General features: G+C 37.7%; 3 protein-coding genes across 3 annotated transcripts; 2 read left to right on the forward strand and 1 right to left on the reverse strand.

Annotated features, from left to right (window-relative positions):
• Positions 1–2,954: 2,954 nt before the first annotated feature.
• On the forward strand, positions 2,955–8,467 carry LOC116249011 (uncharacterized). The gene is made up of 17 exons (XM_031622098.2): positions 2,955–3,119; positions 3,427–3,545; positions 3,688–3,796; positions 4,411–4,475; positions 4,636–4,674; positions 4,843–4,939; positions 5,029–5,125; positions 5,211–5,261; positions 5,371–5,434; positions 5,520–5,596; positions 5,750–5,831; positions 6,186–6,265; positions 6,504–6,588; positions 6,681–6,749; positions 7,018–7,085; positions 7,163–7,211; positions 7,349–8,467. Exons 1-17 carry the CDS (start codon positions 3,035–3,037, stop codon positions 7,709–7,711), a joined length of 1,599 nt encoding a protein of 532 aa, XP_031477958.1. The 5' UTR covers positions 2,955–3,034; the 3' UTR covers positions 7,712–8,467.
• A 1,247-nt stretch (positions 8,468–9,714) lies between these two features.
• Positions 9,715–10,397, reverse strand: LOC116248227 (30S ribosomal protein S17, chloroplastic). Its single transcript, XM_031620889.2, has one exon. The coding sequence runs from the start codon at positions 10,298–10,300 to the stop codon at positions 9,836–9,838; it is 465 nt and encodes a 154-aa protein (XP_031476749.1). The 5' UTR covers positions 10,301–10,397; the 3' UTR covers positions 9,715–9,835.
• Positions 10,398–16,768: 6,371 nt separating this feature from the next.
• Positions 16,769–19,303, forward strand: LOC116246780 (glycerol-3-phosphate acyltransferase 1-like). The gene is made up of 2 exons (XM_031618643.2): positions 16,769–17,571; positions 18,088–19,303. The coding sequence occupies exons 1-2, from the start codon at positions 16,855–16,857 to the stop codon at positions 18,961–18,963; spliced, it is 1,593 nt and encodes a 530-aa protein (XP_031474503.1). The 5' UTR covers positions 16,769–16,854; the 3' UTR covers positions 18,964–19,303.
• Positions 19,304–26,479: the final 7,176 nt, after the last annotated feature.

A 26,479-nucleotide genomic window follows, 5' to 3' on the forward strand; every position in this document is an offset into this window, starting at 1 on the left:
GCGTATTGTGTTTTTCCTCTTTCTTCTTGTTTGAGTAAATAAAAACTTGTTTTATCTATATTGCAGGTGAATCATGGCAGAAGCTAAGACCCTTGTTGATATGTTTTTAGAACGCTTGAAGAACAGAGAACCTTTTGATATTTTCTTAAAGAACATGTGATGATTTTCATTCATTTCGCTTATTATAGTTATAATATTTCTACTTTTTATTTCAATAACACAGATTCTACATCATGTCCTTCTTGTGTAGATGTCTAAGTTCTCTGATGCATTGTACCTATTGCATGACTGTTTGGATTTAGTGTTCTTTTTTGTTGTACAACCTTTGAGTCAATAATTTGACAAAATAATATATACGTACATGTCGAATGTCACTTCTCTAGCGTTTCGTTTTCTTTTGTTTACTACTTAAGCTTTGAAGATAATTCAACGAAGGTTTATGTTATTTTCTTTTTTACATATAGTGTTTTTTAGTGACATTAACTCACCCGAACCGAGTCGCCAACTCAACTCACCCGAATCGAGTCGCCAACTCAACTCGGCGGACTCCAATAACCGATGTGTTAGTTATACGCTGAGAGCTCGATCAAAAATGAAGAAACTAGAAGTCTCATCCTTCCCACACTACGTTTCTCCCTTTCGTGAGCTCGATCAAAAATCAAGAAACCCTCTTCTTTTTCGAGCCACGTTTCTCCCTTTCGTGAGCTCGATCAAAAAACAAGAAACTCTCGTCCTCTCCGGGCTACGTTTCTATCTTTCATGAACTTGATCAAAAATCAAGAAACTCTCGTCCTCCTCAGGCTACGTTTCTCATTTCGTGAGCTCAATCAAAAATCAAGAAACTCTCTTCCTCCCCGGGCTACGTTTCTCCCTTTCATGACATCGATAAAAAATCAGGAACTCTCGTCATCCGCGGGCTACGTTTCTTCCTTCCGTGACCTCGATCAAAAATTAAGAAACTCTCGTCCTTCCTTTCGTTCACTTTCACTCGAAGTCTTTCAGGGTCTCTCGTTCGCTCTCTACTTCCATTTTAAGAAGTCTCAAGCATGCCTCCATCGAAATCTAGGTTTCTTCTCTATCTCATTCTCTTCGGAGACGTTTGATGATAAAGAAATTTTGAATTGAAAAAACAAACATTTACGCGCTTCAGTGCATCAGGCTCTATTTTTCTACGTTTATTCAACGAGCATATTGTGTTCTTCCCCTTTCTTGTTGTTTGAGTAGATAAAAACTTGTTTTGTTTTTATTGCAGGTGAATCATGACAGAAGCTAAGACCCTTGTTGATCAGCTTTTAGAACACTTGAATAACAGAAAACCCTTTGATATTTTCTTAAAGAACATGTGATGATTTTCATTCATTTCGCTTATTATAGTTATAATATTTCTACTTTTTATTTCAATAACAGAGATTCTACATCATATCCTTTCTGTGTAGATGTCTAAGTTCTTTGATGCATTGTACCTATTGCATGACTGTTTGGATTTAGTGTTCGTTTTTGTTGTACAACCTTTGAGTCAATAATTTGACAAAATAATATATACGTACATGTCGAATATCACTTCTCTAGCGTTTCGTTTTCTTTTGTTTACTACTTAAGCTTTGAAGATAATTCAGCGAATGTTTACGTTATTTTCTTTTTTACATATAGTACTTTTTAGTGACATTATATGCTCTTCCAAAATTGTGGAGAAAGATATTCATTATTTAACCAATGGCCATTTCTGAAATATGACTTTTTGTTTTTTTATATGTTGATTCTTGAATGACAGACATATGTTTGTGAAACTAATAGTTTAAGAAAGATCTTTGTCAATATTGGATGCATACAATATGAGGTAATTATTTTTCATCATCATTAATGTAAAGATTTAATAATTGATATATACGTTTGCATATATGTGTCAAACAGTTTACTTGTAAATATTGGTCCTTTTATCCTTACAGTCAAAGCGTCTCCGCCAAATCTGGACAACCCGCTCTCTCCAATCCCTCCCTGCAAACTCTCTCGGTTGAAAGCCTATCTGTCTCTCCCTAATCCGATTTTTAAACTTCCACATTGCTTTAAAGTATTTGTTCGTTTATATATAATGGTGCTGTGTGAGGTTATTTTATTGCATGACCCACCATGTCGAGTCTTCTATGTTTCACACAAATAATGTTGAGAGATTATTGTATTTGAAATAGAAGTTATTCGATTTCTTACACAATAAAGTTGACATGGAGACCAGTGTTTGAACCAAACAAACATCGTGTTCACATTTGCCTTGCAAAAGAATTCCCATGAAATAAAATGTTGTTCGGAAAAAAAGAAAATTAAAGCACGGTATTCTATTGAATTATATTTTTGGGTGTTCGATTGCTTCCGAATTTAAATAAGACTATAAGAGGTTGTGTAAAACTAAGATACTAAATCATAGGATTTCAAAAATTTTCATTTAGAACAAATATATTAAAATCATGGGTGCTCATGATGCTTTGCATTCTGTATATATTATGGTTTCTTGTACATATTATTTTGTTTGTGTATAGAAACATGCAACTGGAAGTCTTTAAAGAGCTACCAGCAATGTACATCATGCGATTCTCACTTCTTATATAATCTCATTTTCACATACAAAAATAGATTTGCATCTTCCCAACTAATCGAGCTTACAACTGATCCGTTAAACAATAAAAAAAATACATATTAATTAAATATATAATTATATAAAAATATAGTTAATTAAATTGCATGCACGGGATCCTTTTCCCATTCTGTTGGAGACGCGCCAAAACCGAGCCGGCGGGCCGAGTCGGTCGACCCGGCTAGGTCCGAACTAGGCTGGGCCGGGCGTGACGGGAATGTGGACTCCCGCCTTTTCTTTCGTTGCTTGGCGCGAAAGGCAATTTGAGTTTTTGAAGATAACAAAGAACTTCGCGTTTTCGCTCCATTTTTTTGTCTCCCACATTTTTTTTGTTCTCCTCGTTAATGCAGAGGAATCCAACGCTCGCAATCGTCGCCTGGAGAGAGAGACACACATTGAGAGAGACGGATGGCGTGGTCGAATCGCTATTGCTGTTCTTCTTCCCGTTCCCTTCACAGTGAGATCAGGAGCAGAGAGATCAATGGATTCAGAGGTGCACCCACATCTTCTTTTCATTTGTTCTCTCTCTGTTTTTAAACGCGTGTTCATGGTTTTTCCTCTAGTGCGAAATTGAACTGCCGTAGTTTGTTTCTGCTTACTCATCTCGTCTGTCTCTTTGCATTTAGTCGATCTCTGCGTTTGGTTTGAAGAATCTGATCAGGGTTGTGTCTGTTCTCCTTCTCAAACTTTTACCCATTTATCTGCATCTGTTTCTGTTTCGATGCGTGTTTGAAATAGGTTGCAAAATGTCGTATCGATTGCTTGCATGCGTTAATGATTTCTCTGTTGCCATGTTATAGTGCGGAAGAGGCCGTATGTGCAGGGGGGAGAATCGGATTCTGGTGGCAGAGGTGCAGGGATATTGGCGATCGACCACGACGATGCGCCCAGTCCGCCCCTTGCCCTTTCCTTTGGCAAGGTATCAATCCCTTAAATTTTCTGTTCTATCAGATTTCCCTATCGTTCATCCATTTGGAAGATCCAAAGGTTTTTCAGGATTTCATGTCGTGGGGATGACCACCACCACAATTTGTGATATAACCCCCCCTTATTGGTTTCAGACTCTGAGAAGTGGGCACCTCCTTGCTGTGGCTGATGAAGATGGATTCATCGCTTTGTATGATACTCGGCGTCCGCTTCCTTCATCCCGATTTCCCATTGAACAACCAGGTCCGGCTTACAATTTTTTTTTTTTTTTTTTTGGTTGCTCTTTCTTGGTTTAGTAGGAATTGATCATACAGACAATCGAAGTCGAGAATGCTAGAAATCCATGGATATGCTTTGCCGTCATGCCCCGGCTGTAGGGAATCACAAGAAACCATGTAAGCTAGTAGTAAGGTCTTAGGGGAGGTGGTCGATTTGTACTAAGAGGAATAAGACGCTCCAAATGATGCAAATATGGTATCTATAGAATTTAAGGCTATAGTACGGAGAAAAATGAGAGGAAAGAAACATGCAAAGGGAAAGATGAAGCCTGCTGCTATTTCTGCTAGCTTTTTAGAAAGCAGTGAAGTTGCAAATGTTTTGCTGACAATGACTACTTATCCCGATGGTGTTTACTGTTAAATGTAGTGTTGTGGATAGATTTGCAGCGCTAACTCCATAGCGCACCTCAAGCATTAGAATAGTGCTCGCGCACATCGGAAAGTGTTGAGAGATCTTCTCTTTGCCTGTAGGGCCCTGTTATTGAGGAGTGCACCAAATTACGACTCTAAATGAGAAGTTACTCCTAAAATCCGACAGGGGGAATTCACATTTTGATTTCTCTCTTGGCTTAATTGCAGTTGAAGCAAAGGTGTCCGAGTGGTCGGCTCATTCTAATGCTGTTTTCAATACTTGCTGGGCAAAGGTAAGCATGCATCTTATAGTTATGATCAGTTGTCTGATGTTGGTGGCTGATGGCAAGTGTTCGTTTCGAACCATGGCTCGCCACTAGTTTGAGGATCTTTGGGGTTAGCTATAATTGATAGTTTGCTCAGTGATTTTATTGTGTACCAAACATCATGCAGGAGGATTCTGTGCTCATGACAGCTTCAGGAGATCAAACGGTATGGCCAGTTATTTTGGCAAATTATTGTTTACGAAAAATATGTCCAGTTATTATTCCCTCTGAAAATCAAAAAGTCCTAAAGCCACGTTTGTTTACTGGTACTGGGTTTTGAATCAACAATTGATGAGTTATCTTCTGTAGCTGAAATTGTTTCTCTTTTTGTCAGATAAGGGCATGGAATGTGGAGACAACGCAACTTCTTGATGTAATGTGGGGCCATTCGGGCAGTATAAAGACGCTGTGCTCGCACCCACTGAATCCTGGTAGGACCCTTATATCTATCCTCTTTGTTTGTAAATCTGACTGTTACGTTGATAGGCAGTCTAATTCTAAAATTGATTGATTCATGCAGATCTTCTGGTATCTGGTTCAAGGGATGGATGCGTTGCGCTTTGGGACAGACGTTGTAACTCAATTTCGAGAAAAGTCCTCGGCAAACCCTGTTTGATGTAAATTTCCATATCAACACATTTAGCGTTCATCTTCTTAATGATGATATTCCGCACATCTAAAACGTGTATCCCCCCTTTTCAGGCCAATTGCCGTGATCCACAATGCGCATCCTCCTAAAGACTACCATACAAGGTATGGGAAGCATTTTCATTTTTTTTTTTCAGTTTCTCTCCGTGTGCGGTCGTCTTTTAGTTTTGCAATGGCATCGATAAACTTACCATCACAATTGTGTCTGCTTTAGGCCAACTGTCATGTTCAATAATCCAAATACTTGCACCAAAAGAAAATCTAGCAAGCAAGCCAAGGTACGAACTGTGTAGTCAGTGTCATGTCTCTCGTTTAAGTATATTAGTGATCCTGAATGAAGAGGCTTCTTTTTGGTTTCTCCAGACAGCATCCAAAAGCATAACGTCGGTTCTTTATCTTAAAGATGGATTATCAATCGCTAGCGGAGGGGCTGTTGACAGGCAAGATTACTTCATCTATTATCAAGCATCGAATTTACTTGAAATGAAGCTGTTCTTGGTCTCGAGTTCTATTTGAAATTTCTGTAAAGCTTTATATGAAATATCGCAATACCCAGCTCTAACTTATTTTCTCCTCCTCCCGTCTTCCTTCAGTGTCATAAAATTCTGGGATTCTCGTAATCTGAAGACCAACACAGCTCAAGCTCAACCCCATATCGAGACATATAGCGTAAAGGTCAGCCTCAAACTTGCAATTCTGGTTGTGTTGTTTCATGTTTGCGAATTGCGACAAGCTAGGTTATCTATCTCTGCCTGAAGTAAGCCATTGGAATTAGATGGTTGCCTACAAGATAGAGGACTTCCAAGCATGGAGGCCAATTAGGCTATACAATTTAACGCACTTGGTTAGCCACTTGATGTTATAGTGCCCTACATTCTCAGTGTGCTATCTCGTGACTGAGCATGTTTTCCTGCCTGCAAGACCTCATTCTTTTCATGTACAAAGCCATATATATCAATGTTTGAGACAAGTTGGACGTCTTTTTTTATTCATAGCTTGACAAGTTTGAACTTCCTTTTCTGCTTTCAGAAGAAAGGAGCGCATGGAGTTACGTGCTTGTCTCAAGTCCTAGATGGCAGCTCTCTTGCGGCTTCCTGCATGGATAGTAGGTAGGAGCCTTGTCTCGGTTTTTATGCTCCCAATCGAGTAATTGCAAATCCCAGCACACACAAGAGAGTAATCGGCGGATGTCACCGTTGCAAGAAGAGCTTTCGTTGCTCCTCTGTTCAGCTTTACGTATTTGGTTCCCCCAGTGTTATTTCTCAAGTTTTGCTGATATGGCAGCTGTACTTTTGTGAAGCATCAAATTTTCCTACACCCGCTAAGCGTTCTTGTTCACTGCAACAGGATTTACTTGTACAATGTGCTTCAACCAGATAAAGGACCAGTAAAAACTTTTTCAGGCCACCTGATAGAGTCGTTCTATGTAAAGGTACATTTAGGATGTTGTCATCCACGAATAGCATATATAATATATTTCTTTTCTAAATTCTTTATTCTCAGCATTTCATCGTGCAACTGCAGTCTGCTATAAGTCATGACGGTGCTCACTTGCTCAGCGGTTCCACAGATGGTCATGCCTATGTGTGGCAGGTAGGCTTGCTTCTGCTTACGTTTTTAAAGTAGTGACTTCGCTAGCAGGCGCTGCCGGCGTGCTTATATCAATTCCCTATGTTCCTGGATCGTGTTAGCAAGCATAATTTGCTTGGAGTTTTTTCTTGGCATTTTGGCAACTGGCAGTGATGCTGAAGGATACTCTTTGATAAATCTTTTAATATGCTAAGTTTTACTGTTATAACTTAATATACACGCAAGCATCCCTTGAATACTATTTGGATAATCACACCTAAAATAATTTCAGGTGGATGAGCCTGAGGCTGCACCTGTGATGCTGGAAGGCCACGAAGCAGAAGTCACGGCCGTAGATTGGTACATGCTTCACCATGTCCGTTGAAAATGCCCCGTTGATAGACGTCTTTTAAATCTCGATTTACACATATGTGCAGGTGTCCCTCGGAGATTGGGAAAATTGCTACTGCTGCTGATGATTACACGGTATGTGCTCAAGCATGCACCTGAAGTTATGGTTGGACGGTCCTTTGCTGGCGAAGGGTTGTTTACCAGTCGATCGTGTCAACAGGCACAAACCTGGAACCACTTGGCCTAAGACTGATGTTAGTTTTCATTGACAGGTTCGAATCTGGAGGAGTAAGACTGGCAGTTATTTGAATCATAAATCGGCTTCTGTCACTCGAACAGAAGCTACATGTTCTAGCCTTGAATATGGACAACTGTGTGGTGATGTCCCCTCAACTGAGCAAACAGAATCACCGCAAACTTCACCTGCCCATTGCTCTCCACCTGACTCTACCAACCTTCAGGCGTTGACTCCGGAAGCAACAGTAAAGATGAGCTCTTTTCAATCTTTTATGGAAGAGGCACGGTTGCAGAAGACCTCAGAAGACAATATGACGAGCCCGTCCTCTGTTTTGAACCCACCTTCCTCCTTGAAAAGGAGGAGGACCATTCGAGATTATTTTGTTGCCGCTTCCTGAAAATTGGGCCATTCATCCAGTTTCAGAGGAAAGTGGCTCACCTAAAGCGTTCTTTTAAAGGATACAACTTGACAATTTTTCTATTCAGTCTTCACCAGTAAAAGGTGACGGATGTTCCAACCAGAGAATAAGCTCCTTGGTGCCAGAGGGTGAAAAAGTGTTCACCTTTGCTGCCGCAAGCATTCCTTTACAGACTACAACTCGACAATTTTCTGCTCAGTCTTCACGAGGAAAAGGTGATGGATGTTCCAAGTGGAGGATAACCTCCTTGGTGCCAGAGGGTGAAGAAAAAGGTATATGCGCATACAAGCGCAAAATTCTCACGTGCTGTGGCTGTAGATGCAGGAAGGCTTCTGCGCTTGCGAGGTTTACAGCATGTCAAATACTGAGGGAGATATTGAACAAGAGTAGAGTACTCTTGCGATATCCCCTTTTCTATAGCATATTCATTTTTCTCCTTTCTAATTTGTGCTTGGGGAGGATTTCACCACTTCCAAGGCCCGAACCGAAGCTCAAACTATCACAATGCTCTAAGAGAGCATGAGCTCTCTCTTTCATACACGCGTACATACTATAACTGTTGAGAGTAAATTTATACCAGTAAATATTTTATAAACAACTATTTGTTTACCGGAGTCTCTTGGAAAGCACGTCTTTATAGTTCACCTTAGTGGTTGATGGCCTTCTCTGTTGGCCGTACTTTCTGTATCCACCTGGAGAAGCTTTTCTTGATACTGATTTCTGGCTTTGTGACCATATTACTTAAGTCAGCAATTGTTTTCAGATGAATGCAAAAATAAAATGTGACCATATTACTTAAGTCACCAATTGTTTTCAGATGAATGCAAAAATAAATTTTTTCATGAATGCTTTGGCGTTATGTATAAGCCAACATTTTATGATTCAAAGTTGGAATAGAAAGTTTTATGATTCAGCATGCCTTACGATTCCACTTTACAGATGGAAGTCTCATGGAATATTTATGTGCTAAGCTTGTATGGATAACCTTGTTCTGCAGCAGAAGCTTGAAAAAATGAGTAGTTTTTTAAATCTCTACCAGTTTGGAATCGCGTAATTGTTGCTTGAAGGGTATCCCCCGCAACGTAGCTCCGGTCATTCAGGTCTAAAGCTAATATACCGGATGTAGTCTTGCATAACATAGAACACAAAACAGAAATGCACCTGCTATGCCGCTTCTGTTAGTGGAGATTTTTAGCTTGGAGGAAATCCTTGAACAGCAGAAACATTACCTTTTTGTGTGTCTAACATAACTTTCAGGACTAGTGCATGTATTGAATTTTAGGTAAATTGTTTGAGGTCAATGTATGGTCTGAGGAAGGTTCAAGAGAGAATCAATCGGTTAACAAAGATTAGGGACGAAGAGGATCATTTCATAAGTAATAGGTGCAGCATTCTTCAAACAAGTCATAAATGCCTTTTTCGTAATGCTACATGAAAATAGGGTCGCCAATTCCTCTGCTTGAGCAAGATCCTCTTCCAACACATAATCGAGTAAAAGAGTACGAAATATACTCAAAGACTACCAGCTGAATGTACGTATACACTTGAAAAATTATCTACCTAAAACAGGGAAATCGACGCAGCTAAAACTTGTAAAGGAGGTTTATCATTAGGGACATAGTAAAGCAGCAGAACAATTTTCTTCTCAGCACAGTTGGTGGCTGAGAGATTCATTTGACAGTGTGAATCACGCTCGATCATCTCACTATCTGATTACGAATGAAAAAGAAAAAGGATGCCGCTTCTGCCAACGGATTGAAGGTCAAAATTTCAGTTCTAACTTTAGTCCACGACGTAACTCCAGGTATCTTCTCGGAAAGAATTCTGTCTATTCCGCAATAAGGAACGGCTAGTCGATATAACTTTGCCAAGGAACATGCGACTGTCTCTCTCTATCCTCACCATTCACCACCACTTATTCACAGACGACTAAATTCCACGCAATCCAGACCAAAAACAACGGAACTGTAAGAGCCGCAGAGGAAAAGCAACTAAAACCACAATTCGTTCAGTACCCACAAAATTTGAGCCACATAAGATCCACAGTTCAAAAGTAGAAGAAGCAGAAACAAGAGAGAAAGAAAACCAGAGGGGGAGAGCTCCCTATGACCGAGCGGGCTCCAGAGGGAGGCCTAGCTCCTCTGGCACTGCTTCCGGCGACTTAGGCTTGTTCTTGGGGGCAACGGGGACGGCGAGGAACGACTTGGTCTTGCTGATGGGTCTGCTCTTCTCGAGCTGGACGATATCTCCCACTTTGAACTGGTTAAGTGGGTCGTGCGCCTGATACTTCTTCTTGCTCTTGATCCTGCGCTTGTACTTGGGGTGGGCGTAGATCCTCGTCACCTCCACGGCCACGGTCTTGTCGTTGGTGGAGCAGACCACCTTGCCTTGCAGCTTCTTCATGGCCTTGATGGGGAGGAAGGATGGCGGTGGTGGCGCAGCCGGAAAGGAAGAGGTGGAGGGCTGGTTGAGAAGGGGGAGAGGAAGGGATCCATGGAGGAAGGAGGAGGACTTGAGGGGCTTCAGAGACGGAAGGCGAAGGGACGTGGGAGGGGAGAGGAGAAACATTTCCTTCTTCTGCAGAGGGAGAGAGGGAGGGGATGAGGGAGAGCGAGAGGAGAGGAGTGAAGCCTGGTAAAGTGGATGAGGCGCCTTGGCTCTTCGTTTGGGATTTTCTTTTTCAATTCATCTACAACCTTGTAGGCAATTTACACCGTTGTTCTTATTTTAGCGTGATTGACAAATGCATGCCTGAGTGAGGCAGTGATGTTTGCTCTTTTTAAAACGTTTACATTTTGCATCTTTCCCTAGTTATGAGCTTAACAAAGTGGGATCGCATAATTTCTTTGTGACATTTTACTGACTCATAAATTTCCTCTTCAGGGTTTTTTCATGACTATGTTTGTGCTTGTAAACAAAATTTCGTTTTTTGTAATTTCTGTAGTGAGGTCACATTTTTCACAAAAATTATAAAATAAAGTCCTGAAGTGCACTTCGGTTAACTTGAAAATTATAAAATATAATTAGTGGTAGAGGTAGGAAAATAATTACAGCTTACTCTTCATCTTAGAAAGTTTACCCTAAAAGACAGTAAGAAAGAAAGAAATTAGTCCCTTCAATAACATGTTTCCCATAAGGTAAGGTGGCAAATACAGTTAAGCGTCAGAATATTGAGTGTTTTCAAATACAAAGATAGATTTTCCACTCATAATCTGAAGTTGATGAACGTTTCAGTTACTTACAAGTCGTATAAGCTTGGAACGAATCGCTTTATCTAAGCTCTTGAACATGATCCTAAAGTATGTTCAACTGTTTCCTTAAAAATTATTCACTGCACCGATTGCTCTGCACAATGCATGGTTAAAAAACCAATTTGTCATTTCTTTTGGGACGGACACCCTACTTTGTAGAATTTAGTCGCATATCTAAGACTATGAAAATTTAACACCCTACTTTGGAAAATGTAGTCACATATCTAAGAGTGTCAAAATTTTTAGAGGACTTATAAAGTGGGTTGATAAGTGAATGATTGTCCTGTTTTAGAGTTTGAATAGAAATTGTTAGCGGGTGGATGAAGATCCGCTTGATCAGGAGCCCAAGCGTAAGCCTGGTGTGGGAATGAGATGAATTGTTATATCTTTGGTTATTAGAATCTCACTAGTCGAAATACACATATATGTCCCTACAAGTAGTAGGGATGTCAACGGATCGGATTCGAATCAGATATATTCTTAATCATATCCACTTTTTACGATATTCACATATTCATATTCGAATTCGAATAAAGAAAAATAATATATAAATCCAAATCCGAAATCTGATTTTACAATCTGAATCTGATCGGAATCTGATTTTTATATTTATATCTGAATCCGAATTTTGAACCGGATTTTGCTAATTTTCAAAATTTAATGGCATTAGATACATGATATTTGTCTAAAAATGAATTCCATCTGAATCTGTATCCAAATCCGATTTGATATTTATGTATATCCAAAGCCGAATTTGATTTCTTAATCGGATAATTTTTTTTTTCATATCTGATTTTTTTGAATATGTTCGATCAAATATTCGATTCAAATCGGATATATTGACATCCCTACCTACAAGCGAAAGTGCTAGCTTTAAGGTTTCATGTTGCTAATAATGCGACTGAGTTTTCATGCTCGGTTGCTAGGAGTGCTATTAAGGGGCCATTTGGCAACGAAAACAGCTTCTAATTACTTTATGAATATGCCCAAAAAGTAGTATAGGCTCCTAATGGAAGACCTTGATGATCAGATCAAACTTTAACGGGATTTGAGGGTTTGATCTTACTTGGAGCGCTCCTTAAATCTACAGTTCTAGGAAACTAAAGATTTGATAACCATATATTTAAGATCTTCATTGTTCTAAAAACTCTTGCCCTCTATTCAGTAAGGAAGTTGTATGACTTGTTAAAGATCTATGATCCTTATTAAAGATCAAGGGCCGAAAATCTTCGAATATAAGAACCCACAGATCTCATACCATCTCATATATAAGATCTGAGTTCACCCTCTTAAGATTATAAAGTTCATCTTCTAATGAATTCACGGGATTTTTATAATCATCAACACATCCTTAAATGCTGACCAAACTCATAGAAGGTTTGTTTTCCGTGTGCTATGCATGGGATGCGGCGAAACTACTGGGAGACAGATTGAGATCTGCCAGACCAGGGGTCCGAGCACAGTGTGGAAGTGGGTTGGGTCATTACATTCAATAAACGTTTTTATCATAATCCATTTAATTAACACGATTTCTAAGTTGACTTGCTTCATTAACTGAAAAAGTTTGGCGCAATATGAACTGTTGAATGCTTGGAGATATGTCCAAGAATCGGATTCACATGATCCTTAACGTGATTTTTCCTTTCTCTCAACGTGCCAAACAGTGTACGGGGATCTTGCTAGGCATATTTTTGAATCTTCCCCAAAGTCCTATCTCCATCAAATAATTGAGTCAAGGCATTCATGTTTATGCACAAGGGGAAAATTTGTCCATTGAAGAGGAAACCAAAATTTCTGAGTTTGCTTCTTTCCTCTTCCTACTTTTTGGTTAACTTGATCTCTAATTAAATTCATCCCTTATAAGTTAAATCTATTAAGAATATAACTTTGGTGTTGCTATTAATTTCAAGTCAAATTCATTTTTTCCTCTAATCAACCATGGTTAGCAACTTATCATAATCATAAGTTAGCCAAAATAGATTTATCTTGCTCCTTAAATACTTGCGTGCCTTGTTACTAACTTATTCTTTGATTTTTTCTTCAAAGGTATCTAAATTATTAATAGAATGAAAACAATTTTGGTGGAGGATTGACTAAGAAACTTGCTTAATGAAAAATTTTGAACAAATTGAATCAAGCCGTGTTTTTAGTTCTGAAAAAAAAATCATTAAGAATATGTGATTGAAATACAGTAAGATCTTGTCATCACAAGACTGTCAGAATTAGTACAACTTTTTCCAAATAAGTTGTGACTTACTATGCCAAACCCTAGCTTTCTATGCCTAAAAATGTACCTTTGAACTGAAGTTTTCAACATTTCTTTGGTCAAATTTGATTAGTGATTTCCATTGCCGAATCCAAAATTTGACAATTTCATGGCAGAGAATTTTCACCACAAGTATGAACACTTCCATATCTAGTGATTCAAAGATTAATTCTTATCAAATCAATTACATATAAAGCAAGTGCATTATTATTATTATTATTATTATTATGTTTAAATTTCGGGTGGGTGGGAGGCTAATCGCATTACCCTAGTGAATGCTTAAACTTCCCCCCTTCTCTCCTTCATAGTTTCTTGCGGTGACGCTCTTGCTGTGCTTCAACTTGCACGTCGGTGACGCCACATGAGTTTGAAAGGAAAATTGGTGCTCCGTCCATTGCGCTAACCCCCGGGGGATTGCTTAAAAATTTAAAAATTTGACTTGTCCTTCGTACGAAGAATATCGGTAAAGGTTGTGTGCACTGTTCTCATGTTGGCCAAGTTTGACTTGAAATCACAACGAAATGTACAAATTATATCTGAACTTTGCTGGATTCGAATGTTCCTGAAAATTGAACATCAAATCCAACTAATTGATATCATATTGTACTCAGATATTCGATTTCAGTAACAGATCATCTCCGGTTGTCTCTCTTCATCCCCAGTTGGGTCAGTTTTCTGCCCCTCAAAAACCAGGGTGAATCGGACTTGAGTGCATAAGGTGATCGGTATTTAGAACAAAATAATATGTATAAATGAGTTAATTTGAACAAAAAGTATATACGATGAGGTCATATGTTTGGACATGATGTCTGCGGACAATTTTACAAGTTTTTAGCGTCAAGCAAGTTCTCATGTAGCTGTGGTCCAAATCCAATTTCTTTGGACGATTGTATGGATGCTGGTATCAATCAGTGTTGTAAAAATCGGTTTCCAATTCGAATCGGTCGAAAAAAAAATCGGAGTCTAATTCGAATCGGTCGGAAAAAGATTCAAAAAGTTGGTTGAATCAAATCGGAATCAGATTTTTTTCTTTGCATCAAATCAAAATAAATTTATATTTTTAAGTAACAAAAAAGTTAAAAAAAAATAAAATTAATGAAACTTTAAAAGAAATATTGTGTGTGAGCAGTTTAAACTATAGTCATGAAAAACACATTTTTTTGAAGAAAAAAACCCATATAAAATGTGATCAATAAGTCACCCATTTAAATAAAAAAATGAACAACAGTTTTTTGAAAAAAAAAATGTCAAAACCAAAAAAACATGAAAAATTCGTTTTTGTTCATTTATTTTATCAATTTTGATAGTGATTTTCACGTTTTTTAATGCCAAACAGCTTGTTTTTATGTGTTAATTTGTATTTATTGTTTATTTCCTTATTGCTTTATGTTTGTGTTATCAGTTTCTCACTTTTTTATATTTTTTCCTTTTTTGGATTTTTTTATAAAAAATTAACTTATTTCTTTCATGGTATTATACTTAAAAAAAAAAAAACCTCGCCATTTAAAAACTCTAGAATCATTTCATAATCAGGGCCATGTTTCGAATTAAAAGAAGCCCGGAGATTCGATTCGAGGTGGCAGATTCAGGTCGAACCCACAACTTTGCCTGCATGAGTATGCGTGTGTAAAATGTGAACAACTTGAAGTTGCAAGCACCTGCAGATCGTTCAACACAGTTTTGGCGTGTGGAACTCTGTAGACACCGAGGGCCACACAAGAGCATGAGTAGTGCCAAAATTTTTGGAAGAAAAAGCCAATCCATTTACTTGGCACTGTTCAACTACAAAAGCCAATATGATCATGAACTCATCAATGATTGAAGGTGCTTCCTAAATTTATCTGTTACAAATGAAGCTTGGTAGGTGGAAATTAAGTTAAACTCCCATGGCACATGATTCCCAATAATATGCTACAATTTTTTTGGACAATTAAATTAGTAACAGGCACAACTATCATATATATATATATATATATATATATATATATAAAATCACAGTCAACCTATATATTGTATTGATTAAACATAAGGCCTGACCTGTTAGGTATTCGTATTTGACATCCTCTTGGCATGTACCAATTTCTGAATTCAGAACAAGTTGATCACTTCTCCTAGTCATGTTGGAAAGTCCGCAAACTGCAAACAATAAACGGCGGGCCGTGGGTTCAAACTTCAAACCTTTCCGGGCAGCTTCCGAGGGCCTCACCCAATTGTTCCGGAACAACTCTGGGCCTAGCCCTACTTGGATTCAGAGGTTGGACTGTCGGCTCGCCCCTAAAGAAAATCCTGGCTCCGCCCTTGTCTGGGCCGAACCGGTTGCGCCAGTAGCAGAGACAAAAATTTTAAGTCAGGAGGGCGCAAATTTATACGTTTGCAGTTGTGGGACAAGATTCATGTAAATTGATATATAAAAAATTAACAAAGTTGCTTAATTATTAAGCAAGTAACAAATTACCCATAAATGATCCATCTTAATTAGATTTATCTGAAAAAGAAAGAATAAAGTAAACTAAGTTTGTTTAAGAGGGGTCATTTATAAATTCAGTATACACTTTAATGTTTTTCATCTAAAGGATGTTCTTTGGGAATTTGTAAAGCTTCTAGTTATTGATATTTAAAACTTGAGTAGTGATTTTGTTGTTTGCCTAAAAGTTAAGTATTTTTTTTTTACTTTTAATTTATATAATTGATGGATTTTGGCAGTTATATGTGGCTTGGGTACTTGGGTTAAGCCAATGTCAAACATGCATCTTAGCCTGGTGTTTATTTCTTTATAATAAAGGGAAAAATTTAGCAATTTGTGGGCAATCATCTAATTAGGAAAATGATATTTTACAAAAAACAATTACTTTTTGAAGGACACATCCGTTGCATGAGATGAGTTCCTGCTTATATTTTTAGAGCAATTCACAAACCTTTCGCTGTTCCAAACAAATTAAGTCTCCTTCACGTCATTAACAATGTTTTATGTTTGTAATTTGGCATGCACGCACTCGGCACACACAACACACACACATTTATAACATGTACTTACTATATATTTGGGGAAAATGTTTATGTCTTCATGAAATTCTAAGCCCCTTGAACGCATTTTTCATTGCCTATTGTCTAAACAGGCGACTTTGGGGCTTTATAAATTCACCAAATACTTCAACACAATCTAGACCAACAACCTTTCATGCAAGTGAACTGTCACTCAAAAGTAACTAATTAAACTGATGCATGTTCAAGCATGAAGTCATTGGATATATATATATATATATATATATATATATATATATATATATATATATATATAGAGAGAGAGAGAGAGAGAGAGAGAGAGAAGTCCAGCTTTCTCCTCTTTTCCCAATGGCGCGTCATAGGTCGAAAGTTTCTTATGTCATGAATTTCTATATCATATTTTTCGAGCAGCTTTCTCCTGGTGAAATTTTCAAAGCGAGGACACCATTTTCCAAACACATTTTAAACACAGGCAGCAGTATTTCACCTAGACTGGCTTCCTTATATATAGGTCCTTTGCTTCTCCTGATATCTGCACCCCAGAAGCCAGCTTTGGCATCTCCCCACATCAAGAAAAAACTGTCCCTCAGAGATCTACCAAAATGGTTCCTGCAACAGGCTTTCTCAGGCTGGTGGACTTGGTCCAGATTCTGGCCAACTCCTACTATAGGGCAGCCAGAAAGATCAGAGCACCCAGTTTGCAGGCGAGGGCTGCAGGTTCTAGGATGCAGCCCGCCGAGCTTCCATACCCATCTGTGACCAAGTGTGGCAGGACAGGCCACGCAGTTGTCTGCGACATCAATGGCTGCCTCTTGAGATCATCAACCTCTTTCTTCCCTTACTTCATGTTGGTTGCCTTTGAGGGTGGCAGCATTCTTAGAGCCCTCCTGCTCTTGGTAGCTTACCCTTTTCTGCATTTCTTGAACCATGACGCTGGTATGAGGGCCATGGTCTTCATCTCCTTCTGTGGCCTGAAGCTGGAGGATGTTCAGACGGTGGCAAGGGCTGTCCTGCCCAAGTTCTTCTTGCAGGAGCTTCACCTTCAGGCTTATGAGGTGGTGGCTGCCGCCAAGAAGAAGGTGGTGATAACGAGCGTGCCGAGAGTTCTGGTGGAAGGCTTCCTCAGGGAGTACTTAAATGTGGATGTTGTGGTTGGAACAGAACTGCAGATGGTAAGGGGTCGGTTTACTGGTTTTCTAACTACTTCAGGCCTGCCTGTGAAGGACAAGGCATTGAAGGAGATCTTTGGAGATTCCAAACCTGATGTTGGTCTTGGAAGCACTAGCAGTGAAGACCAACATCTCTTGACTCTCTGCAAGGTTTGTACCAGAACACCCAAAAACAGTTCTTCTTCTTTGTTTTTCTTTGCAGGCTTGCACCTTCCAGGAAGTGGCCGGATTACCCACATGCTGATCATGGTGGCTTCATCTCACCGGTTTCCAGCATGAGAAAAATCCCCTTTAACTATGCACCCCATTCAAGAATTATACTTTTTGATGGTCTAAATGCATGAAAAGATTCACCATGGCTAATTATTAATTCCTCTAGTTAATCAACCTTTAGATCATATTTGTTCAACAGCTTCCTCTAGCTAATCAACACTTCTATCCAAACACCTGGTTCTGACCTTATCTACTTTCACAGAAGCCGTCAACAGGGGCATTTTCTGATGGCTGGACTCTTTTTTCTTTCTGCTGCATGTCAACGTCAGTCTAAAATTTCAGGCATCACCACATAGGCAGCTGATGCAATAATTTTTCTTTACTTTATATTGCTTTGTCTAAACAAGTGTGTTTGAAAAAGTAATGGTTCTTTTCGAACTTTTTGGATGACAGGAAGCGTATGTGGTGTACAGGCAAGATGAGAAGAATGGCTTGCCTTCTTCAATCATGGCAAGAGAAAAGTATCCCAAGCCCCTGGTCTTCCATGATGGCAGACTGGCCTTTTTGCCTACCCCAATGGCCTCCTTGATCATGTTTCTATGGCTTCCTTTTGCCTTCCCGCTAGCCATCTTCAGAATCGTAATCGGGATCTCTCTCCCCATGAAGTTTGCTAGGGCGATAGCAGCCATGGATGGTGTGCAGATAAGAGTCAAGGGGCTTGACAGAGTAGACAGAAACGCCCAGAAGGGTGTTCTCTATGTCTGCTCACACAGGACTCTGCTGGACCCTGTGATCCTCAGCAGTGCACTGCAAAAACCACTGTCAGCGGTGACCTACAGCGTGAGCAGAACCTCTGAGATCCTCTCCCCCATCAAAACAGTGAGGCTAACAAGAAACAGAGAGAGAGATGCAGAGACCATGAACAGGCTGCTGAAGGAAGGGGACTTGGTGGTGTGCCCAGAGGGCACCACATGCAGAGAGCCCTACCTCCTGAGATTCAGCTCACTGTTTGCAGAACTGGCTGATGACATAGTGCCTGTGGCCATGAACACATCTGTGAGCATGTTCTATGGCACAACAGCCAGTGGGTTCAAGTGTTTGGACCCATTGTTCTTCATGATGAACCCTTCTCCTGTGTACGAAGTGGAGATATTGGGGTTGCTGCCTAGGGAGATGACATGCGCTGGTGGAAAGTCAAGCTGGGATGTGGCTAACTTCATACAGAAGCAGATGGCTGATGCCTTGGGATTTGAATGCACAAAGCTCACTAGAAGAGACAAGTATTTGATGTTGGCTGGAAACGAGGGCATTGTACCTCAGAAAAAGTAAAGCAACAGAGAAAGAGAAAGAGAGGGAGTTGTTGCAGGTTAGCTTAAATTAAATTATCATTCATTTATGTTATGTAATTGTTCTATGGGAGAAGCTGAGGCTCATTGTGATCTGGTTGCAGTGTGAAGATGGTTTGTCATTGAAAATAGAAACTGCTCGTGTAGATAGTTCAGTAGACGATAACGTTTTATGAAAATGGCTATTGATCATTGAATCTTATGTATTATATGTTCGGGCCTTGAGCAAGCACATAATTGATGTATTAAATGGTACTATGGCGTCGTGCAAGCCTGCAAGGGTCAAACATATGAACAATGTGTTCCACAACAAACTTTGGATTTGAGGTCCACCTTACCGACTTGGCGACTTTCACAAGTTACGTATAATTGACTCTCTTTTATAAATGCATACATTCGTTTAGCTTGTATTAGTAAGATAATAATATATTAATTGACCACATGAAAAAATTTAATTTTAAAATAAAATATGTTAATTTCACATGAATTATTGAACACGATGTTTTCGGGTGAGCGAGAGGTTCATCCCACCGCCCGAAGGCTTTCATTCCCCTTACATTCGGGGTCATAAGCTAAGTCGGTGTCATACCAAGGTGCACACTTCAACTTGGATGTCACGCTTTAGCACCCACCGAAATCAAACTAAAAACATGTCTTTATACAAGCTCCTACCTCAACTAACTATGCTGGAAGCACTATGTTTTCAATGTCAAAAATTTACTTTAAAATTCATCGCAATCTTTTCCAAGAAAGCTTGAGCCTCGATGGCTGTAACTTTTACCGTTAGCTTGGGAATAAGAAGCCGCAGAATTTCGGAGGAACTTTTAATGAAGGGCACATTGGACATAAAAATGTCAACAGCTCGAAGGACAGGTGCAAACCACGGCGGTTCTAGTTACGAGAACGTTCTCATTAACTTTTTCTTCTTTTTACTTTTCCTAGAGGAAGTCAAAAGTACCCACGAGCCATCGGAAATATGACTTATATGACTTCGCCATTGAGGGTGTGAATGAATTGGTTAGGTTTCGACGCCAAAGGCTAATGACGGATCTAGTTTAGAAAATTATGGCTTTCAAAATATACTTGAATGTAACTAAATTTCCTAATTCATGTGCACAAATTGATTTTATATCTATATCTCAAATCCAAGTAGAATCTTACACAGTTTTGATCATCTATATACCTTATTTTCTTAAATTTCTTTGCTCAAAAATTTCCACTGGAATCTGTTGGAAAGGAAATTTTAGCTCCAAAAACTTTTTGCCTGTTAGGAGAGTCTTAAAGCTTCATGCAGCTAGGAAAATATTAGGTACTTGATGAACATTAAAGTGTCCAATCAAGAAAAAATGAAATTTTTTATAATGCACCCTTCTTGGGAGATTCTAGTGCATAACTACATGGAATGATATATGTTTACTAGCTATTAGATTCAAAATAGTCATTTGAAGTTGGAAGATAGATGAAATTGAAAGGGAGATGGGAAAGATATTCCATGTTTGTGACCAACAAATAAAAAGGTTTTGATTCAACTTGTAGAGAAAATGAGTTTGATATATAGACGACTTGATTGCCTAATTTTGTCATGGATATGCTCCAAAGTGTAATGACATCACTGAAATTGACCCAAATGCCTAATATAGTGGAACCCAACTTGTCATGTAATTAACCTCCTTTATTCTGACCTGCCTAAAGGAAGTTGTAAACCATTACATATGACACTACAAGACATAAATGTATCTGTTCATCAACACCTCTCAAAATCTAAGTTACAAGACTATTCCCAAATCATTTTCACATTGTTCATGAGTTTAACTCCCAAATTTGAATAATTTGCAGCCCTAGTTCTGGCACAATATCTCTCTTTTTATGTGCATGCGACATACAATATTTTGTTTTCAAATGGATATAAGGGTCCTTCCACCAAGTCTATGATCTCTCAAATAAAGAACAAGCTTCAATTATGAAATTTAAAGAGAAAAAAAGAAAGTCTTGGACTGTCACGGGCTGACAACTTTAGTCTGTGCAGCACGGCAAGCACCTTATGCTGTCAGCCTTAAACCATTGAAAGGGGCGTAGAGATCATTTGAAAGCTAAGTGCATAACGAACACAAAGTGTGAATAAAAAAAAACTCGTAATGTATTTCTCTTGAAAAGCTTGTATATCACGAGGAAGATAAGAAATGAGAATAATCTCAACTTGCTTACATAGAGTTGGCCGAAGCTGCTTGTAAGATTTTTGCCGACCACCAAAAACAAAGAATTTTATTACATACACTTGGGACCAGAATAGAGTATGTTTCATCGCAGGTGAACATTCAAACATAAACCAAAACTCAACATAAACAAATGAAGTACATAACAAACCAAAGGATTATAAAGACTCTAAGGAAACATAGACTTTGAAATGTACAATTTAAACAAAAAAAACTCGGACTCCCAAGCTTTTTTATGTGCACATGTAGGAGACCCAATTTTAAATTCATTTGCGGCCCCTATTTCTAGCACTCTATTTCCCATTTTACGAGTTTATGACATCCAAGTTTTCAAAAAATGGCGGATATGAAGGGTCCTTCCACCGATTCTATTCTATCAATAAAAACACAAGCGTAAATTAAAAAACTTGAATATGAAGATTCAGACTTTGAAACATACAGTTGTTAGATCTAACTCTAAAGTTAGGTGGCATCGATGTCCACATCAACATTACAACCTCAAATTAATGTTAAAGCCTAAACTTTCAATCTCTATTATTGATACATTGAAACATGAGTGTTTTTACTTATAAGTTCGCCTGGAATGTTATTTTCATGCATCTTTCCTGGTCACATATTTAAATCCTTGTGTCCTGCGGATCTTGCATTGCTAAGGGCGGCGTCAGATTTTGCCAATCACAGGCTTGCTAATGCATGGTAGATGATGAAAATATTTCTTTCACTTGTTTCATCACCTTGTTTGCTACTTCAGTTTGATGTTGTTTTCTCTGTTCAATTATATATTTCTTGCTATTTGATTTTATTATAAATCATGCTTTTCTCTTTCGGGCCTTTAAGCTATCACATGCCATATGGTTCATGGCTGTCCTTTTCTATGTATTTTCATCCGTGCAAATAGTTATGCACCTCTTTCTTGGTTATTGCATTTTTTTTTTTGGTATGATATAAAATAACTGTGACCTTGATTGAGATTGGCTTGTTATTTGTAGCTAAAAGTTTATTTTGTGTATGCAAAAGTAGTGTGAGAGAATAAGAATACTTCCGCTTTCAGGAGTCTTTTTGCTTAGTAGAAAAAATTTTAAATGATTGGGGGTTGTTCAATATCCGGAAAAGATAGAAATTGGAAGCTTCATCCATTTATTTTTTGCTAAAACATGTCGTTTGTCTTAAAAGAGGAAGAATTATAGAAGAAAACTCCTTTAAACTTTTGCCTTGCAAAATTTTCACTAACATGAGGTTAGGAAAATTTTGAAGCAATTGGGCCTCATGTGTGTTTGAGACAAGTTTTGTAGAAGACAAACTTTGCCTAAAATTGGCCAATCTTAAGTTTATTTGTTTATATGTGATTTTCTTGGGATCTATTTGATTGTTAGCAAATATTTTGCATTAAGGACTCTTTGATAGGCCGCAAGAGCTTCGTGTGGGGCAAAAATTTTGCCTTATTCTCTACTTGGAATACAAATCCTGTGTTTGTTTTCCTGTTTAAAACTAAAGATAAACTTTCCATTTATGCAATATTTTTTTGTACGTCTTGTTTTGATGACTAAAGGCAAAAAATTGAGGACCATTGTCTCTTGGCAAAACAGTTGCTTAAAAATGTTCCTAATTAAAATGCTTTTCTCAATAATGTTTTGATTTACCAATATTTTTTTGTGAAGTTAAATTTTAGCATCATTATTTTTTTCATTTCATCTTCTTTCGTTTGCAAATTGGAAGTGTTGCTTTCTTGAAATAATGATTCATGGCTTCAACTTCATTGGTTTTATAATCGCTTATGTACTGCTTATCCCCTAGCTTAATTTCATTTAGAATAAATATAACAAGCGATTGACATCATGGGTATCAATTTTTAATTATATATGAAATCATAGTATTAATTAATAATTATTTAACAGTATGCTTTCATCTTTTTGATGTTTTTTCTTTTAAAATAATCTACTGTAGCCATTGTAAATCTTTCTCAGTGCAGTCAATTTGCATCATGCCAAGCTTTAAATACTATAAACTAATTGGTGTCCATGTTTTGCTTGGCAATAGTAACACATTGTTACCGTCCAGTAGCAGAAATTTTTGGTCGAGGACTCTCATGGTATATATTTTAAGCTTGAGGATGAAGTCCTGCGGGTTTCTGGGTTATGAGTCCATAGTCACAAAAAACACTTTTTTTTAATAAAACGTGAAAAATGTGATAAATTAAATGGTTGTTTAAAACTAAAAAAAAACATATTTTTTTGAAAAAAAATGTTAAAAATGAAAAAAACACATTTTAACGCATTTTTTTGTGTTTTTTTTTTATTTTTTCAGTTTTTTAATGCCAAACAATTTTTTTTATTTGTTTTAAATCTACTAGTATTGTGATGTTTATGTTATTAGTTTCTCACTTATTTTATTTTTTCTTTATTTTTAGTTTTTTAAATTTTTTAAAAGTTTATCATTTTTTTTTTTTTTTAAGCTTGCTGTAGTATACTAAAAAAAAACACCTCGCCGTTTAAAACCCTGAGACGTACGTTATTTGTGGCTAAGGTTAACCATCTCCCCTTCTCTCTCACTTTCTCTCTCTCTCCCTTCCACACACACACAAGCACGCTTGCAAACACACCCATCGATTTCCTCTGGAGGACAAGAAATTGGAGATTTATAGTTTGTGCTTGGTGTCCAAACTGGTTAAAGGGAATAACGTTCCACATATGCATAAATTGGAAATATGGGATGTGCTATTCATTTCAATAAGCAGCTAGGACCTTAAATTCAATCGAGTACAAAAAAAAAAAAAAAAAAATCATTTTATATATACTTTGTTCCCGCTCTTTGTGTTTGTCGCATTCATTTAATAATGCGCCATTATGAAGTTGCCATATCGAGATTTAAGCAGTCAAGACTAGGCCATGAATGCATGATTAGTGCAACGATTTGTGAACCATAACTTGACGCGTCTGTTCTTGTTCCTGATTAATAAATATATTGACTTGTACAAAAGATTTAATTAATTGCTTTCTGGATACGATTCGCTCTTGTTTGTGCTTATAAAATCATATTTGTTCCTCCATCATTATTTTAGATGAAGTCCATGCATAGATAAATATTTTCATTTCATGAATTTGAGTTCAATCAAGCCCAGTTTGTTTCTTCTCCATGTGCTTATGTTTTATTATGGACTTACATATTTTGATCATCTACATTCTCTGAACAGTGATATACTTCCTTGATGGAGGGAGGCATAAGCTCCAGATGGTTTGTTCATTTTTCTGGGTATTTTGTGACAATGTTGTTTTTTTTTTAAAAAATTTTTTGAAAAAAATCAGAAAATTTTAAAAAGTAAGAAAAATAGTATACGGAAAAATAAATCAGAAATTAATAAGAAAACGTAAGTAAAAACTATGACAAAAGTATGTCTTAATGATGATAAAAATGATGAAAAATATTTTAGTTTAAGTTTAAATGTTAATCCATGATAAAAAGCCATGTTGAAAGATAGAAAAATGGAGAAAAATTACAAAATTAACGCAAAAAATAACATGACAAAATTTTTTCCTGTTGTTTTCACAAAATATCACGATTTTGCCTTTCTTTTTACTTTTTTTTCACATTAATATCACGATTAATTTTCGAAAATATCATGATATCTGTAGCACTTGCATGATTTATCAAAACTGATGACTTAGCTGTCACAAGTAAATTAGTAAAGTAAGAGAGGTCTTTTGCAATCTGTAGCACTGGCATAATTTTCTAAAATATCATGATATCTGTAGCATTGGCATGATTTATCAAAACTGATGACTTAGCTGGCGATGTTGTTAGACTCGGTTTTCAACGAACTAAATTAACTAGCTTTCCAATATCGTTTTGGAAATATTGGATTAAATTAGAGTTATAAGTTTTTTAAAAAATGCCAACTTTGAGCTATTTATACAAACAATGCCTGATTAATAAACTAGTTCTTAATTCAACCCACTGCTAACTCATACGTGTTTACCATGTGTAAACCATGGTTAAGCAACATGAAATTAACAAACTACCCACCCATGGTTAGTGCATTTAATTTGAAATTACCAACTAAGTTATACCGCTCGAAAAAGGCCCGAAAGCCCTCCATTCTCCCTGCCTCCGGGGTCTTGAGCTGCGTCGGTATCAACGATAGCAACGGTGCACCCGTCAACTTGGATGTCGCGCCCTACTACCTTAAGACTCAGGAACATAGCGTCCATGGGAATCGAACTAGAGACCTGACTTGATAGAGGCCCCTAACTCGACCAATTACGCTATGCTCCTTGAGGCTACCAGCTAAGTTACATGAAATCACAAAAAATGAATTAAATTTTTTTGTTTCTTCTTCAAACTCATTCTTCATTATCATGATCAACTTTTATATCAACTCATGGAAATCTAAATCTATATCGAACATTCACAGGTGAAAACTTGAATGGCTTGCAGTTATCATCTATTTAAACAACCTGCACATGCAAAGGTAGATATATGTACAAGTTACTTTTAAATAATATATATTTTGGATTATTTTTTACAAATATTTTTTTTATTAATTTCAAAAGATGGATTTTCTTTTGCAGGACTGGCAATAACCAACTTGGGGCTTAACTAGAGGATTTCTTTTGGATGAAAGAAGAAATATTTTATCCTACCATTTAAAAAATAGCTAAAATAACATTCGTTCCTAAGCCTAGGCACGAAATACCCAAGCCTGAGCTTGCCCGATTAAATATAACTTAACTAAAAAATATATAAATATAATATAAATATATATATAAAAAAAACTCATTATCGGGCTCACCCGGGCCAACCTGGGTTCCTTTTTTGGGGGCCTGGGCCCGAGTCGGGCTGGGTACTGGGTACTCGGCGGCGTCCCGGTCTGGTGCCCAAGCTTGTTCGTTTTCATAAGGTACAAGGTCTGCTTTTGATGTCTCAGGGTGTCGGGTCTGCTGAACTTTAAATTGTACGTCAATGACTCGTTAGCACAAAGAGTTGGCGTTTTAAGATTCGAAATGGAGACTAGTCACTTACCAGCCCTCGCCTTGCTAATTAGCCAATCCCCGATAATTACAAACTTGGCTGGTATTAGGAATTAAAAGCACATATGTGCTCTCAAATTTGCAGTATATTAATGATTGTATATTAGTGAAAAACGTGTAGTTTTGTTGGTGTTTTTACATTTACAAGGTACAACCTATCAAGAAGTCCAATACAAACAACCTTGTAATTGTTCAAGCGAGCAATTTCGACCGCCAGGACGATCAGTGCCTCCAAAGTGATAGGGGAAGGGTCTTGCTCTAT

This window comes from Nymphaea colorata, chromosome 2 (assembly GCF_008831285.2).
Source record: "Nymphaea colorata isolate Beijing-Zhang1983 chromosome 2, ASM883128v2, whole genome shotgun sequence".
NCBI lineage: Eukaryota > Viridiplantae > Streptophyta > Magnoliopsida > Nymphaeales > Nymphaeaceae > Nymphaea > Nymphaea colorata.